We start from the raw sequence: 14,710 nt of genomic DNA, 5'->3' as shown, positions 1-14,710 counted from the left end.
GGGCAAGAAATGGAGGCAGTGAGGGATTTTACTTTCTTGGGCTCCATGATCACTGCAGATGGTGACAGCAATCACGAAATTAAAAGACGCGTGCTTCTTTGGAGAAAAGCAATGACAAACCTAGACAGCATCTTAAAAAGCAGAGACATCACCTTGCCGACAAAGGTCCGTATAGTTAAAGCTATGGTTTTCCCAGTAGTGATGTATGGAAGTGAGAGCTGAACCACAAAGAAGGCTGATCGCTGAAGAATTGATGCTTTTGAATTATGGTGCTGCAAGAATTATGGACTGCAAGAAGATCAAACCTATCCATTCTTAAGGAGATCAGCTCTGAGTACTCACTGGAAGGACAGATAGTGAAGCTGAGGCTCCAATACTTTGGCCACCTCATGGGAAGAGAAGACTCCCTGGAAAAGACCCTGATGTTGGGAAAGATGGAGGGCACAAGGAGAAGGGGACGACAGAGGACGAGATGGTTGGACAGTGTCAGGGGCTCAGGAGCAGAGGCACAGGGGAGAGAGGAAATGGAGAGCGAAGGGGAAGAATCTGAGGGCAGCGTAGGGGAGTATGACAGTGACCCGAGAGATTCCATGAGCTTCTCCAGCGAATCAGAAGATTCCCAGAAGGGGGCGCCGATGGTCAGGGCAAGGGGGGTCCCAGGGGGGACGCACCAGAAACAAGGGGCCAGCGGGGACTCCCAAAGCAGCAGCGGGAGATCAGGACCAGCTTCCCCACCAGAGCGTAGTGGGGGGGAAGAGTCCCATGTGTCAGGGCCAGCGTCTCCTCCAGCGGGGAGAGAAGATGAGTCAGGGCTGACCACGCCTCTATCGGAGAGTGGGGGAACGGAGGGGAGGTCAGGTCCAGCTAGCCTCCCCGAAGGGGGAAGCAGTGACAGGAGCATTGTAACGGTCAGGAGGAAGGTTGCCGGCTGGGCGCACGCGCCAAGTTCAAATGTACGGCAGAAAACCCGGATTGGGAACCAGGTCCTAAAGCCCGCCGGAGGCAGGGGGAAGACTCAGGGGACTCAGCGTCAGAAGAGTCTAGGAAGGGCAAGACCCCAGCAGACAGGCGGAACCAGAGGAGGAAAGAGCAAAGGAAGAGGTGGAGCAAGGCTAGAGTCTTAAACTGGTGTCTGGGGGGAGGAGATTCAGACGGAGCTTCAGCGGTCTAGAGTTTGAGATGTAGAGCTGCGCGCTGCGGCTGTGAAAGCGAAACTGAACTTCAATAAAGACTTTTGTATATAACAACGAACTGGCGTTGGTCCTTTGTGAGCTGGGACCTCGGGCAGCTCTGACAGTAAGCTCCGTCTCCATTATAGAATTGAACCCTCGCAGCGTGAGTTGGCGCAGCGAGGGGCAAAACTTGGTGTTTTGCGAGCTCACGAAGATAGGCAAAGATGACTACAGAGGAGAAGGTGACAGAACTGCAAGAAGCAGTCACGACGCTTTACGCAGAAGTAGCAGCATCCAGAAAGAGAGAGGAAGAAGCAGTAGCGCTCTGCCGGGATCTGCAAACCAGGTGGGAACGTTTGGGCAAAGAGGGGCTGCCAGGACCCAAGCCGGAGGGAGTTGGCCTCGGGAAGAGGGGGGGGGCAGCATCGTAGCCCACTTCGACGGGAACCTGCAGCAGTATCCTAACTTCAGAGCAGACATAGTTTTCGCGCTCAATTTGCTTCGGAAAGACTTTAGAGATGAGGAGGAGAAAGTAGGCTTCATAATAACTCATCTGCATGGGGAAGCAAAATCGTGGCTGCGCAATTTATGGCGCGAAAATGATCCCGCCCTCCAAGATTCAAAAGCATTTATCAAGGCTATGGAAGATTGTTTTAAATCAACGGTAGATGTGGATGTGGCCAGGAGGGAAATGCATGGGCTGAAGCAGGGCAAAGCCACTGTGAGACAATATCACTCCCGCTTTTTTGCGTTAGTAAATGTGCTGGGCTGGGAGAAGGACTCCGCTGCCGTAAGGGATCTGTTCTGGGAGGGACTAAATGGGGCCGTGAAAGATGAGCTGGCGAGGGGAGAGAGACCTAACAGCACCACAGAAGTCGTCCAGAGAGCGCTGGCGATAGGGGTGCGCCTGGAAGAACGCCCTTGGAGCAGGGATGAGGGACGTATGGCACGCACACCAGCCAGAACAACTCCCTTCCTACCCAGAGAGACAGGGCGCGCGCAATCCACGCCTCCCCTGGGGGGGGGGGGAGAAGAGCCGATGGAGATAGGTGGTGCTAGGGCTCAGACAGCGACCAGAGCCCAAACACCAGGAGCAGTCAAGGCGAAGGCTCCTAGAGGGAGCAGGAAGTGTTATATCTGCGACAGTGCACAGCACATGGCCAAATAGTGTCCCCAGGGGATCCAGAGGCACACTGCAGCCTCAGTAACAGTAAGGGAAGCAGTTCAGCAGGGGTCCTGTCCGACCAGGGTCGCCAATTCATCTCGAGCTTCTGGCAGAAGCTGCTGGGCATCCTGAACGTCAAGATCAACTTAGCGTCGGCACGACACCCGCAGACCAACGGACAAGCGGATTGGGAACCAGGTCCTAAAGCCCGCCGGAGGCAGGGGGAAGACTCAGGGGACTCAGCGTCAGAAGAGTCTAGGAAGGGCAAGACCCCAGCGGACAGGCGGAACCAGAGGAGGAAAGAGCAAAGGAAGAGGTGGAGCAAGGCTAGAGTCTTAAACTGGTGTCTGGGGGGAGGAGATTCAGACGGAGCTTCAGCGGTCTAGAGTTTGAGACGTAGAGCTGCGCGCTGCGGCTGTGAAAGCGAAACTGAACTTCAATAAAGACTTTTGTATATAACAACGAACTGGCGTTGGTCCTTTGTGAGCTGGGACCTCGGGCAGCTCTGACAGACAGTGTTCTCAAAGCTACCAGCATGAGTTTGACCAAGCTGCGGGAGGCAGTGGAAGTTAGAAGTAACTGGCATGCGCTGGTCCATGGGGTTACAAAGAGTAAGACACGACTAAACAACAAATATTTCTTATTAGATTACTTGTTTTGCTTTTAATGGCTTCCTGTTAACAGATACTTAAACACTCAGCCTGTAAGCACTGGAAAAGGATGCTGTGATTAGAAAAACCCAACAAGGGTTTCTCAAAAACAAATCATGCCAGATGAATCTCATTATTTTTTTATAAGAGTTACAAGTTTAGTGGATCAGGGGAAAGCTGTGGACGTAGTATATCGTGATTTCACCAAGGCTTTTGACAAAGTCCATTATATTATTGCAGAGAAGCTGGTAGAATGTGGGCTGGATAATGTAACTATTAGGTGAATTTGTATCTGGTTGACTGACCAAATCCAAAGAATTCTCCTTAATGGTTCCTCGTCATCTTGGGGGTGGAAATGACAAGTTGGGTGCTGCAGGGTTCTGCATATTCCCATTGGTGTTCAACATCCTTATAAATGATTTGGATGAAGGAATTGAGGGAATACTCATCAAATTTGCAGATGACACCAAATTAGGAAGGGTAGCTAATGCAGAATACAGAATCAGGATTCAAAATGCTCTTAACAGATTGGAGACCTAGCCCCAATGTAACAAAATAAAATTCAACAGGTTCTACACTTACAAATATAAGATGGGTGACATCTGGCTTGCCAGATCCATGAAAAGGATCTAGGGGTCTTAGTAGACAAGCTTAACATGAATCAACAGTGTGATGCAGCAGCAAATGCTATTCTAGGCTGCGGCATGAACAAAAGTATAGTGTCCAGATCTATAGAAGTAATCTTCCTGCTCTATTCTCTGCACAGTGCATATTATATTGTGATGCTGCCTCTTGCTTGCCTGGACAGAGGATAAGCAGAAGTGTGTGCATTGAACCATCTTGCTTTTGTGCGACTGCAACTCACTGTAGAAAGGTCACATTCTTTGCTCTGCTTACTTTTTTCACTCTGGTTGCCCACCACTGGAATAAGCACCCCAGAATGCTATCTGGAAGGGAATGAGGCCCTTGTTTTGACTTGTGAGGGAGGGGTGGTTCTGTACATTTGAATGATGAAAGCCCAAACAGCTCCAGGTGTTGTCTCTTTAAAGTTAAATTTAGAACTTCAGAAGTGTGCTGCTGTTGCATCAGACCAAAGGACCACCAAAGGACCAGCATCCTGTCTCAGCAGCACCCAACCAGATGCCACTTAGACAAATAAGACAAACACAGAAAATGTCTGTACACAAAGCAAGATCCAGTTTTTAGCTGATGGCAGGAAGTGCAAGGCTGGGCAGGAGGTGCCTGTTCTTAAATAAGCTGTTTGTTTGTTTGTTTGTTTGTTTGTTTGTTGTTGTGTGTCTCCAGATAGCCACACCATAGGGAACCAAGAGGCATTTCATTGTCATCTTTGCTATCAGACAGAAGATGCGATTAAAAAGGGTACCTCCTCAAGGGCATTCTTAGCTTCATAGCTAACTTGCCAAATGCCTAATGTCCCACAATAAGTAGTCAACTGACAGTATTAGGTCAGTGAACTCCTTGTTCCTCTCTTTGTGGGCCACCAGTTTGAGAAGTACTGAATGAAAGGCTGCTCTTACCCCAACACCTTAATGCCCACACTGGAACCAAAATTCTCCCTCTTTCATACTAGGGATGGCTGGATCTCTCAAGTTTAGTTTCCTTCAGTTCTCTCCAGTTCACCATATTTTTGCATTGTTCGCCATAAAATTCAACAGCATTTTTGTAAGCATTTCATCTAATAAGACACATTTTTGCAAACAGTTCCCCCTCTTATAAATGCATTTTTGCTTCAGGTTTTCAATCCCTGATCTAACCCAAGGCTTTTTGTGTTCTTAAAAGAGCTGAGTAGAAACACGGTGTGGTGCCTCGGGTTAAGTACTTTATTCGTTCCGAAGGTCCGTTCTTAACCTGAAACTGTTCTTAACCTGAAGCACCACTTTAGCTAATGGGGCCTCCTCCTGCTGCTGTGCCACCGCCGTGCGATTTCTGTTCTCATCCTGAAGCAAAGTTCTTAACCCGAGGTACTATTTCTCGGTTAGCGGAGTCTGTAACCCGAAGCGTCTGTAACCTGAGGTACCACTGTACTATGGTCTTTCAATCGTTAATATTTCAGATTAGTAAATGCCTACCAAGCCTTGGCTAATTTGCCTTCAGTTATATATGCATTTCCTTTTTTAAATAGACATTTTTTTCATCTGGGGCTCCAGGAATATTCCAACCCCCCAAGCAGAACAGAACAGCCAAGCGAACGGAGGCGGCGGCTCGAGGGCGCATTCCAAGGGACGCGCGTCTGGCGGGGCTCCGCGTGTCCATGTCGGGAGAGTTCTCCCGGCTGCGGCTGCGCTGCTCCGCCGGCCGGACCTCTTGGGCCGCTGGCCCTCCCGCTCTTTCCAGCTTCGTCGTCCTGCCCTCCGGCGCCCTCGGGCGGGCGGGGCGGAGCCGGCTCCTCCCCGGGGGTGGTCCCGGGACTGGGAGGCCGCGCCGCGCACGCTCCAGAAGCGGAGGGGCCGCTGCTCGGAGCCCCGATCCGGGCGCGGGGATGGAGATGGTGCGGGCCGCGCGGAGCTGCTGGCTGCTGCTGCTGCTGCTGCTCTTCGGGGCGCTGCCTGCGCAGGCCGACCGGCCAGGTGAGTCCAGACCCCCTTCCCTTCCCCTCCTTCCGAGCGTCGGAGCTCTCCTTGGCCGGCGACCTCCCCGCCCCTCGGCGCGCGCCAGCCGGGGATCTCCGAGGAGCAAGAGCCAAGCCTCCCCCTCCCCCTCCCCGATCCTTCCCCGCGGATCCCCTGGACAGAAGCGCCACCCTCTTCTCCCTCTTCCGCTCGGGAACCTTGGCAAGGAAGCCGGGATGCCTCACCCGCGCCCGCCTGTGGAGGGGACTCCCCACTCTGGAGATCCTGCGGACGCGCGCGCTTGGCACTAAGCAAGCCTTGGTCGGAGCAGCGCCTGGGGAACTTCTGTATAAGAGAGCAGGGAAATGTTTGGTCAATTATTGCGGGCAGGCACAAGCTCTTTCTTTCTTTTAAGAATCCCTTCCAAGAAGGCATTCCGAAGCCATTTACAATCTAGTAAGTCATATATGGTCGGGACACGGGTGGCGCTGTGGGTTAAAGCCTCAGCGCCTAGGGCTTACCAATCGAAAGGTCGGCGGTTCGAATCCCCGCGGCGGGGTGCGCTCCCGCTGCTCGGTCCCAGCGCCTGCCAACCTAGCAGTTCGAAAGCACCCCCGGGTGCAAGTAGATAAATAGGGACCGCTTACTGGCAGGAAGGTAAACGGCGTTTCCGTGTGCGGCTCTGGCTCGCCAGATGCAGCTTTGTCACGCTGGCCACGTGACCCGGAAGTGTCTCCGGACAGCGCTGGCCCCCGGCCTCTTGAGTGAGATGGGCGCACAACCCCAGAGTCTGGCAAGACTGGCCCGTACGGGCAGGGGTACCTTTACCTTTACCTTTAAGTCATATATGAAACCGTTGCACAATTGAAAACAGTTAAAACAATTCAGCATATAAAAACAATATAAATATACAAAGTTTAAAATAATATTGGGAGCATGCTCATCAAATTTGCAGATGACACCATAGGGGTCATCTCCCACCATAGGGAGGGGTAGCTAATGCTGCAAAAGACAGAATCAGAATTCAAAATGACCTTAACAGATTGGAGAACTGGACCCAAGCTAATAAAAATAATTTCAATAGGGACAAATGTCAGGTTCTGCACTTAGGTGGGAAGAACCAAATACACAAATATAAGATGGGGGACACCTGACTTACTAACAGTACATGTGAAAAGGATCTAGGGGTCTTGGTGGACCACGAGCTGAACACGAGTCCACAAATGCAGCAGCAAAAAAAGCTAATGCTATTCTAGGCTGCATCAACAGAAGTCTAGTATCCAGATCAAGGGAAGTCGTATTACCACTTGGTCAAAACACACATGGAATACTGTGTCCAGTTCTGGGCACCACAATTTAAGAAGGATGTTGACAAGCTGGAAGGTGTGCAGAGCAGGACAAACAATATGATCCAGGGTTTGGAAACCAAGCCTTGTGAGGAACAGTTGAAGGAGCTGGAAATGTTTAGTCTGAGATCCTATCTTGAGAGGAGATAGGATAGCCATCTTCAAATATCTTAAGGGCTGTCACATGGAGGATTGAGTAAGCTTGTTTTCTCCTGTTCAAGAGCTAAGACCTGAACCAATGGCTTCAAGTTACAAGAAAGGGATTCCAACTAACATTTGAAAAAACTTTCTGACCATTAGAGTGGTTTGCCAGTGGGACAGTCTCTCTCGGGGCGTGCAGTGAATTTTTTTGTAGGGGAACAGGGCCAGAGATGCCAGCTTGTGAGGGCAATGGGGTTGGGGTGCCGTCGTGACATTGTGATGTCTCATGTGAGCATTGTGCCTCCTTCCTTAAGCCGAGCAAAAGCTTCCCAGGCTTTGGGAAGGAGGCACCAGAGATTAATACTTTAATACTCTAATTTACTGGAAACATGTTGGGGACCAATGTAGTCCCTCTAGTCACTGCTTGGTAGGTTGTGGACTCTCCTTCACTGGAGGCTTTTAAGCAGAGGTTGGTTATAAAATCTAGCTGAGATTCCTGCATTGCAGGAGGTTGTAGTGGATGACCCCGAGATTCCTTCCAACTCTACATTTCTATGATTCTATAGTATTAAAAATCAGGAACACCTTAGAGGAGGTGTTTCTCTGATGTGCAGTGCAAGGGAGTTCCAAGGAAGTGGACTGTTATGTACAGAAGTTCTCACCCTGGGCCAGCAGGGGGATACTGTAGATAGTTTTCACTCAGGTCCACGTCAGTTATTTTAGGCGGGAAACCCTGGGTTGTTGTTGCTACAATGTTGACAGCTAGCTGCCTATAAAAGCAGGCCGGCTGAGCTGTTTGCTGCTCAGTTTCTGTTCCAGCTTACAAAATAAAGAGCTGCTTTGGAGAAATCGCTGTGTCGTCTGCCATGTCTACCCACTATTTAACACTGGCGACAAGGATGGGATCGGTGGACATCAGAGCACAGCCAGATGCAGCCATCCTCTGAACTGAGCTGAATCACAGAGCGAAATCACTGGACAGAACCAATTCAGAGCTGACAGTTCTGGCTAGAACACGGTGTTCCATCCATCGGAATCATGGCTTCACTCGTGCCTCTACCGCCGTTTGCGCCAGCCTCTGAATCATGGGACTCCTACCTCGCTCGGTTCGACTGCTACCTCCAAGCCAACGAGCTGACAGCAGTATCAAAGGAACGGAAGCGGGGCCTATTCCTCAGCCTCTGTGGGCCTGAGGTGTTTGAGACGGCCCGAGCATTGGTTGCGCCTGAAGCAGTCTAGGCAACACCATGGGACACGATCCAAGAGAAGCTCCGCAACCACTACGCACCAAAGCCGTCCAAGATTGCTGCCCGCCATGCGTTTCACCACCGGAACCAGGCAGAGGGGGAGTCAATCAGCAACTACACCACTGCCCTCCGACAGGCTGCAATGCACTGTGAGTTCCGAGACTTAGACGATGCCCTGATGGATCGAATCGTCTGCAGGGTCCGGGACATCCATCTGCAACGGCATCTCCTCGCCAAGCCAGACCTCACGCTACAGAAAGCCATTGAGGAGGCTGTGGCCTCAGAAGCTGCTGAACGCTCCGCCCAGGAGATCCACAAGTCCAGCAGCCCGTGTCTTGCTAGGAAGCCAGTTCCAGTGCATCATGAAGAGGCCAGTTCCAGTGCATCATGAAGAGGCCAGCAGTGATGAGGCATCCTCCAGTGAAGATGACGTGCACCAGACAAAGCGGGAGCGCAGGAAGTTCCAACAAAAGTCCAAGGGCCAACCGGAATGTGCCGGCTGCGGAGGCAAGCATTCCCGTGCCAAGTGTCGATTCAGAGACGCCATCTGTAGGAAGTGTTCCAGAAGGGGCCACATCGCTAAGGTCTGCCGATCGGCTCCATCTGACACCCCCCCTTCACCGACTCGCAAGTCCAAGTCTTCACTCCAGTCTGCCCAGGAAAGCTGTTTCGCTCTCACCAACTGCCGCTGCCCGTCTGGAACCACGATTGGCCAAACCGACTCGCCTACGCGACGCAAGCTGAACGTCATGGTGCTCATTGAAGGAGCTCCATGTGACATGGAGATCGACACCGGGTCTGCCCTGTCCATCGTGTCTTGGAGCACCATCAAAAGACTGGTACCCAGAGTGTCCAAAAGGCAACTCGATCCTCACCGCGTACACCTGAGAGACTACCAGGGAAACGACATTCCCGTGGTAGGCGTTGGCCGGTTCCGGATCGCCTTCAAGGATTTTTCGGGCCTGCTCCGGTTGGTGGTGGTCGAAGGTCAGCGGCCAAGCCTCCTAGGGCTACACTGGTTTGATGCCCTCGGCCTGGAAGTCACCGGCATCAACTGCATCTCTAACGCAGAGACTGAGGGTCTGGTCAAAGACTTTGCCGAGGTTTTTGACGGCACTTTGGGGCAATATACAGGTACGCCCATCTCCTTTAGCCTTGATCCACAAGTCACCCCCATCAAGTTAAAGCCACGCCGGGTTCCCTTTGCTCTCAAGGCTAAGGTGGATGAACAACTGGACAAGCTGATCGCCCAAGGAGTTTTGGAGCCGGTTGACCACGCCAAGTGGGAAACCCCCATCGTCACGCCTGTCAAGCCAGACGGGTCGGTGAGAATCTGCGCTGACTACAAGTGCACGATCAACAAGGCACTTCAGCAGCACGCTTATCCGGTTCCTGTTGTCCAACACCTGCTGCATTCCCTGGGTGAGGGTAAGGTCTTCGCTAAGCTGGACCTTGCCCAAGCCTATCAACAACTGCCCGTCGATGATGCCACTGCTGAAGCCCAGACGATTGTCACCCACCGAGGGGCATTCCGTTGCCGCCGGTTGCAGTTCGGGGCGAGTGTGGCTCCTGGCATCTTCCAAAGCCTTATGGAGCGTCTCCTGCAAGGGCTTCCGGGCGTGGTACCATATTTTGATGACGTCTTGGTGTCTGCAGACTCACACCAGCAGCTGTTCGAGCGCCTCCGTGCCGTGCTGACCAGGTTCCAAGAGGCCGGGCTCAAGGTAAAGAGGGAGAAGTGCCAGATCGCCGTTCCACAGGTAGAGTTCCTGGGCTATCTTATCGACGCCTCCGGCCTTCACCCGACCACATCCAAGATCCGCGCTATCCAGCAAGCCCCCATCCCAAAGAACAAGACGGAGTTGCAGGCGTTCCTGGGGCTGCTGAACTTTTATAACATGTTCCTGCCCCACAAAGCCACGGTGGCTGAGCCTCTTCACCGACTCCTCAGCACAAAGACGGCTTGGTCCTGGGGTCATCGGGAGACGGCGGCCTTCAACGCGGTCAAGGCTCTCCTTTCATCGGACAGTGTGCTGGTACAGTACAGTGAAGCCAGGCCGCTGGTCCTTGCCTGTGACGCCTCACCTTTTGGCATCGGCGCTGTCCTTAGTCACCGTTTTCCAGACGGAAGAGAAGCACCGCTCGCCTGCTTTTCCAGGACACTATCTCCAACGGAACGGAATTACAGCCAGCTTGACAAGGAGGCACTGGCACTTGTGGCGGGAGTGAAGAGGTTCCATGAATACCTCTATGGCAGGACTTTTGACCTCATCACTGACCACAAGCCGCTCCTGGGCCTCCTCGCCGGTGATCGTCCAACTCCACCGGTCCTCTCACCGCGCATGCTGCGATGGACTGTTTTCCTGGCTGCCTACCACTACCGGCTCATCCATCGCCCGGGGAAATCAATGGGCCATGCCGACGCCCTCAGCCGTTGCCCTCTTCCAGCGTTTGTGGAAGACCCGGCTCCAGCTTCATCGCTCCTCCTGATTGAGGATCTTCCGGCAGCGCCTGTATCGGCTGCCACTGTGGCCTCCGCATCTGCCCAGGATCGCACCATCAGCCGTGTGCTCAACTGGGTGTGGAGGGGGTGGCCACAAGGGCCTTTTGCATCGGAGTTCCAGCCCTTCGCAACCAGACAACATGAACTCTCGGCTCATCGCGGCTATCTGCTGTGGGGAGACCGCGTCGTGATTCCCCAAAGACTCCGTCAACGTGTCCTGGAGGCTCTGCACGTTGGCCACCCGGGAATTGTCAAAATGAAGGCGTTGGCTCGGTGTTATGTCTGGTGGCCTAACATGGACGATGCCATCACTGCCTGGATGTCCGCCTGTCGAGCGTGCCAAGAATCGAGGCCTGCACCACCGGCAGCTAAGGGACACACCTGGGAGACGCCAAAGACACCCTGGTCGAGGGTGCACATCAATCTGGCTTGGCCCCTTTCACGGCCGGACCTTTATGGTAGTGGTGGACGCCTATTCCAAATGGCTGGAGGTGGCCCTGATGCCCTCCACCACTACCGAGGCCGTCATCCGGGTGCTGCGAGGCCTGTTTGCGACGCATGGGTGTCCTGATGTCCTCGTCTCCGACAACGGACCGCAGTTCACGTCAGGCACTTTTGAGCGGTCTCTTTTGGGACTGGGCATCCGCCATGCCCTAACGGCACCCTTTCATCCATCCAGCAACGGGCAAGCAGAGAGAATGGTGCGCTCAGCAAAAGAGGCACTGGCACGCCTGGACCGGGGAGACTGGCACGAACGGGTCGCCGAATACTTGTTCGTGCAACACATCACCCCTCATGCGGCCACAGGGCGGAGTCCTGCTGAACTGCTTATGGGCCGCCGCCTCAGGTCACCGCTCAACCGGCTGCACCCGGACTTTGCCGTGGCCGAACCCCCAGGCTGTGCCAACGCGCCATGGTCATTTGTTCCAGGAAACCAGGTCTTTGCCCGGAACTATGTGGGGGACATTCCTTGGGTGCCAGCCACAGTAGTGGGAGTCACTGGACCTCGCTCGTACCAGGTGGCACTCGAAGACGGACGCTTGTGGTGCCGGTACATAGACCAGCTTAGGCGCAGGGTTGGGGACTTGAACACTACCGTGGTGCCCCCAACTGCGCTTGTGGCTCCAGAAGAGACACTTACAGATGGCGAGGCTCCACCTACACCTCCCTCGCAAACTGCCAGCGTGGAGCCGAACCAAGCCGCTTCAGAGGGTCTGCCAGACTTACCACAGACTCAGACCACTCCACTTGCGGAGGCTCCACCCACAGCAGCGGATCCAGGGGATTTGGTTTCAACGCCACCTAGGGTCGCACCACAGCCTCAGCAAGAATTGTGTGGCCCCCCGGACTTGGCTACCAGTCCCCGGCGGTCTGGCAGAGTTTCCAAGCGCCCAACTTATTTAAAGGACTATGTTGTTGGACATGTATCACTGTTGGTCTAAGTATGGGAAATGTAACCGACATGCTTTTGTGCCTAATTGAACCATTACGTGTAGTGCTGTATATAAGGAAACCATTACGATTGTAACTAACGCCTTATCTCGGTGGGGAGGGGTGTTATGTACAGAAGTTCTCACCCTGGGCCAGCAGGGGGATACTGTAGATAGTTTTCACTCAGGTCCACGTCAGTTATTTTAGGCGGGAAACCCTGGGTTGTTGTTGCTACAATGTTGACAGCTAGCTGCCTATAAAAGCAGGCCGGCTGAGCTGTTTGCTGCTCAGTTTCTGTTCCAGCTTACAAAATAAAGAGCTGCTTTGGAGAAATCGCTGTGTCGTCTGCCATGTCTACCCACTATTTAACACGGACCAGTTCTAGAAGGAATCTTTGGATGGGCTCCACAGGATGCTCTTGCAGTGGCTGGTTGGGGAGGTCAGGGTTGGACGTATTTCCCCCCGTATCTTGGTTCAAAGTTGTATAGGGACCCCTAACCATTAGGTCCAGTCGTGACCGACTCTGGGGTTGCGGCGCTCATCTCGCTTTATTGGCCAAGGGAGCCAGCGTACAGCTTCCGGGTCATGTGGCCAGCATGGCGAACCAGAGCAGCGCACGGAAACGCCGTTTACCTTCCCGCCGGAGCGGTACCTATTAATCTACTTGCACTTTGACGTGCTTTCGAACTGCTAGGTTGGCAGGAGCTGGGACCGAGCAACGGGCGCTCACTCCGTCGTGGGGATTCGAACCGCTGACTTTCTGATTGGCAAGTCCTAGGCTCTGTGGTTTAACCCACAGCGATATACCAAAAAAGGTGTTCCTGAGCCCTGGTGAATCAGACCAAGTTCAGCACCCTATTTTCCAGAGTGGCCTGTCAGATGATTCGAGAAGTCCAGGAGCTCAGCTTGAATGCAGCCTTCCTCTTTGCTGTTATTCCGCAGCAATTGGTTCCCATAGGGAAGCTGCTGTTTCCGACTGGGGCTTATCCTTTTGACAGTGCCCTTTGTCCTTCTGTGGGCTGCTTTCTGGGGGGGCTCAAGCTGCTTGGAAGCTCTGCTGTTCAGATCACTTTGAAATGTATGGAAGGCACGCCAGTGCAGGGTAGAGTGTCTGTATAGCATTTATTTATTATAGACTGTATAGCATTTATTCAATAGAGTGTTAGGGCATATGAGAACTCAGTACTTGTTTTTATTTTATTTTTGCCCTTAACTTGCTTTTAACTCTTTATGATATTACTATTTGGTTTTATGTTTTTATATTGTTGTAACCTGCTGTGATATATCTTTATGATACAGCAGTATATAACTATTTTTTTCTATCAATCAATAAAATACACATGATAGCAACCTGTGAAATGCTACATAGTTTGTGAGAGGGAGGGGATTGAGAGAGAGACCTGCCTATATAGTTGTTCATGGCAGAAGTGAGTTTTGATCTGGGGACTTCTTGTTTACAGCTCATTTTCTTGGTCACCATGGTTACCATTTTTTAATTATTTGCTGGTCATTTGACATGCCAGGGCCATAGCTCAGGGACAGAGCATCTGCTTTGCATGCAGAAGGTTCCGTCTCCAATGGCATCTCCTGGTGGGGATGCCTGAAATCCTGGTCAGTGTGGACCAACAGTCTTACTTGGTATAAGGCAGCTTCCTGTGTTCCTGTGATGGGATAATGGCAGTTTGATTCTTCCACCACCTTCTTCCACCCCCCACCCCACAACTACAAAGCACAGGCTTTAAAATGGCATATATTACAGTTAAGTTCAGTGACTTTAACAATACTTTAAAGGTTTCCTTCCTTCCCTCCTTCTTTCATATCCCACATTTCTTCCACCATGAAACACCATGTTCTTCATGTGGTTCTCAGGGGCTATCCCATCCAGGCCCTTTAACCTGGAACCTCTTTATCTATTTTATTTATAAATACATTTTTATGCTACTTTGCTGGCCTAGCAAGAATTCCCAAAGCAATTTACATAAAATAACAAATCTTTAAATTCAGTGCTGAATGTAGCCCCCTCCCCATTTTGGCAGGGATAGACAAGGATCGGCTGACATATGGTAGCAAATTTTTAAGGTGCCAAATGCAGGCTCTGCTCCCAGAGGAAAAAACGTTAATGTCAGATACGAAGCAGGTGGGCAGGGCTGGGGAAGAACCATCTTGTGGTCCACATTAGGATCCCTGCTGGGTCTAACTGAGGTTCCTCACCCTTGTTTGAGGTGCTGTTTTCATGATTATAATATTGGAGGGAGGCCCACCCTATTTGTATAGGCAGTTTGTATAGGCAGGGTGCATTTTGGAATTTGAAGCTCCTGAACATAAGAAGAGTCCTGCTGGATCAGGCCCATGGGTTATCTAGTCCAGCTTCCTGTTCTCACAGTGGCCAACCAGATGTCTGATGGGAAACCCACGAGCAGGACCTGAGCCCAAGTGCAACCCTCTGCCCACCTGCGGCTCCCAGGAACTGGCATTGAGAAGGATG

General features: G+C 52.2%; 1 protein-coding gene across 4 annotated transcripts in view; it reads left to right on the top strand.

Annotated features, from left to right (window-relative positions):
• The first annotated feature begins 5,361 nt into the window (after nt 1–5,361).
• ADAM9 (ADAM metallopeptidase domain 9) overlaps nt 5,362–14,710 on the top strand; it is a 197,428-nt gene continuing 188,079 nt past the window's right edge. The window contains exon 1 of one of the 4 annotated variants that reach the window (XR_013390808.1): nt 5,362–5,575. Coding sequence is in view for 2 of the 4 variants with exons in the window: in XM_077919267.1 (XP_077775393.1) it covers nt 5,488–5,575 (88 nt within the window). In the remaining 2 variants the exon portion in view is untranslated. The remainder of the gene's footprint in view (nt 5,576–14,710) is intronic. The other 3 variants (XR_013390807.1, XM_077919267.1, XM_077919266.1) reach the window with 3 other exon arrangements.

The sequence above is a fragment of the Podarcis muralis genome, chromosome 15 (assembly GCF_964188315.1).
Source record: "Podarcis muralis chromosome 15, rPodMur119.hap1.1, whole genome shotgun sequence".
Classification (NCBI taxonomy): Eukaryota; Metazoa; Chordata; class Lepidosauria; order Squamata; family Lacertidae; genus Podarcis; species Podarcis muralis.
The sequence above is the reverse complement of the archived record's forward strand: the minus strand, read 5'-3'. Positions and strand labels throughout refer to the sequence as shown.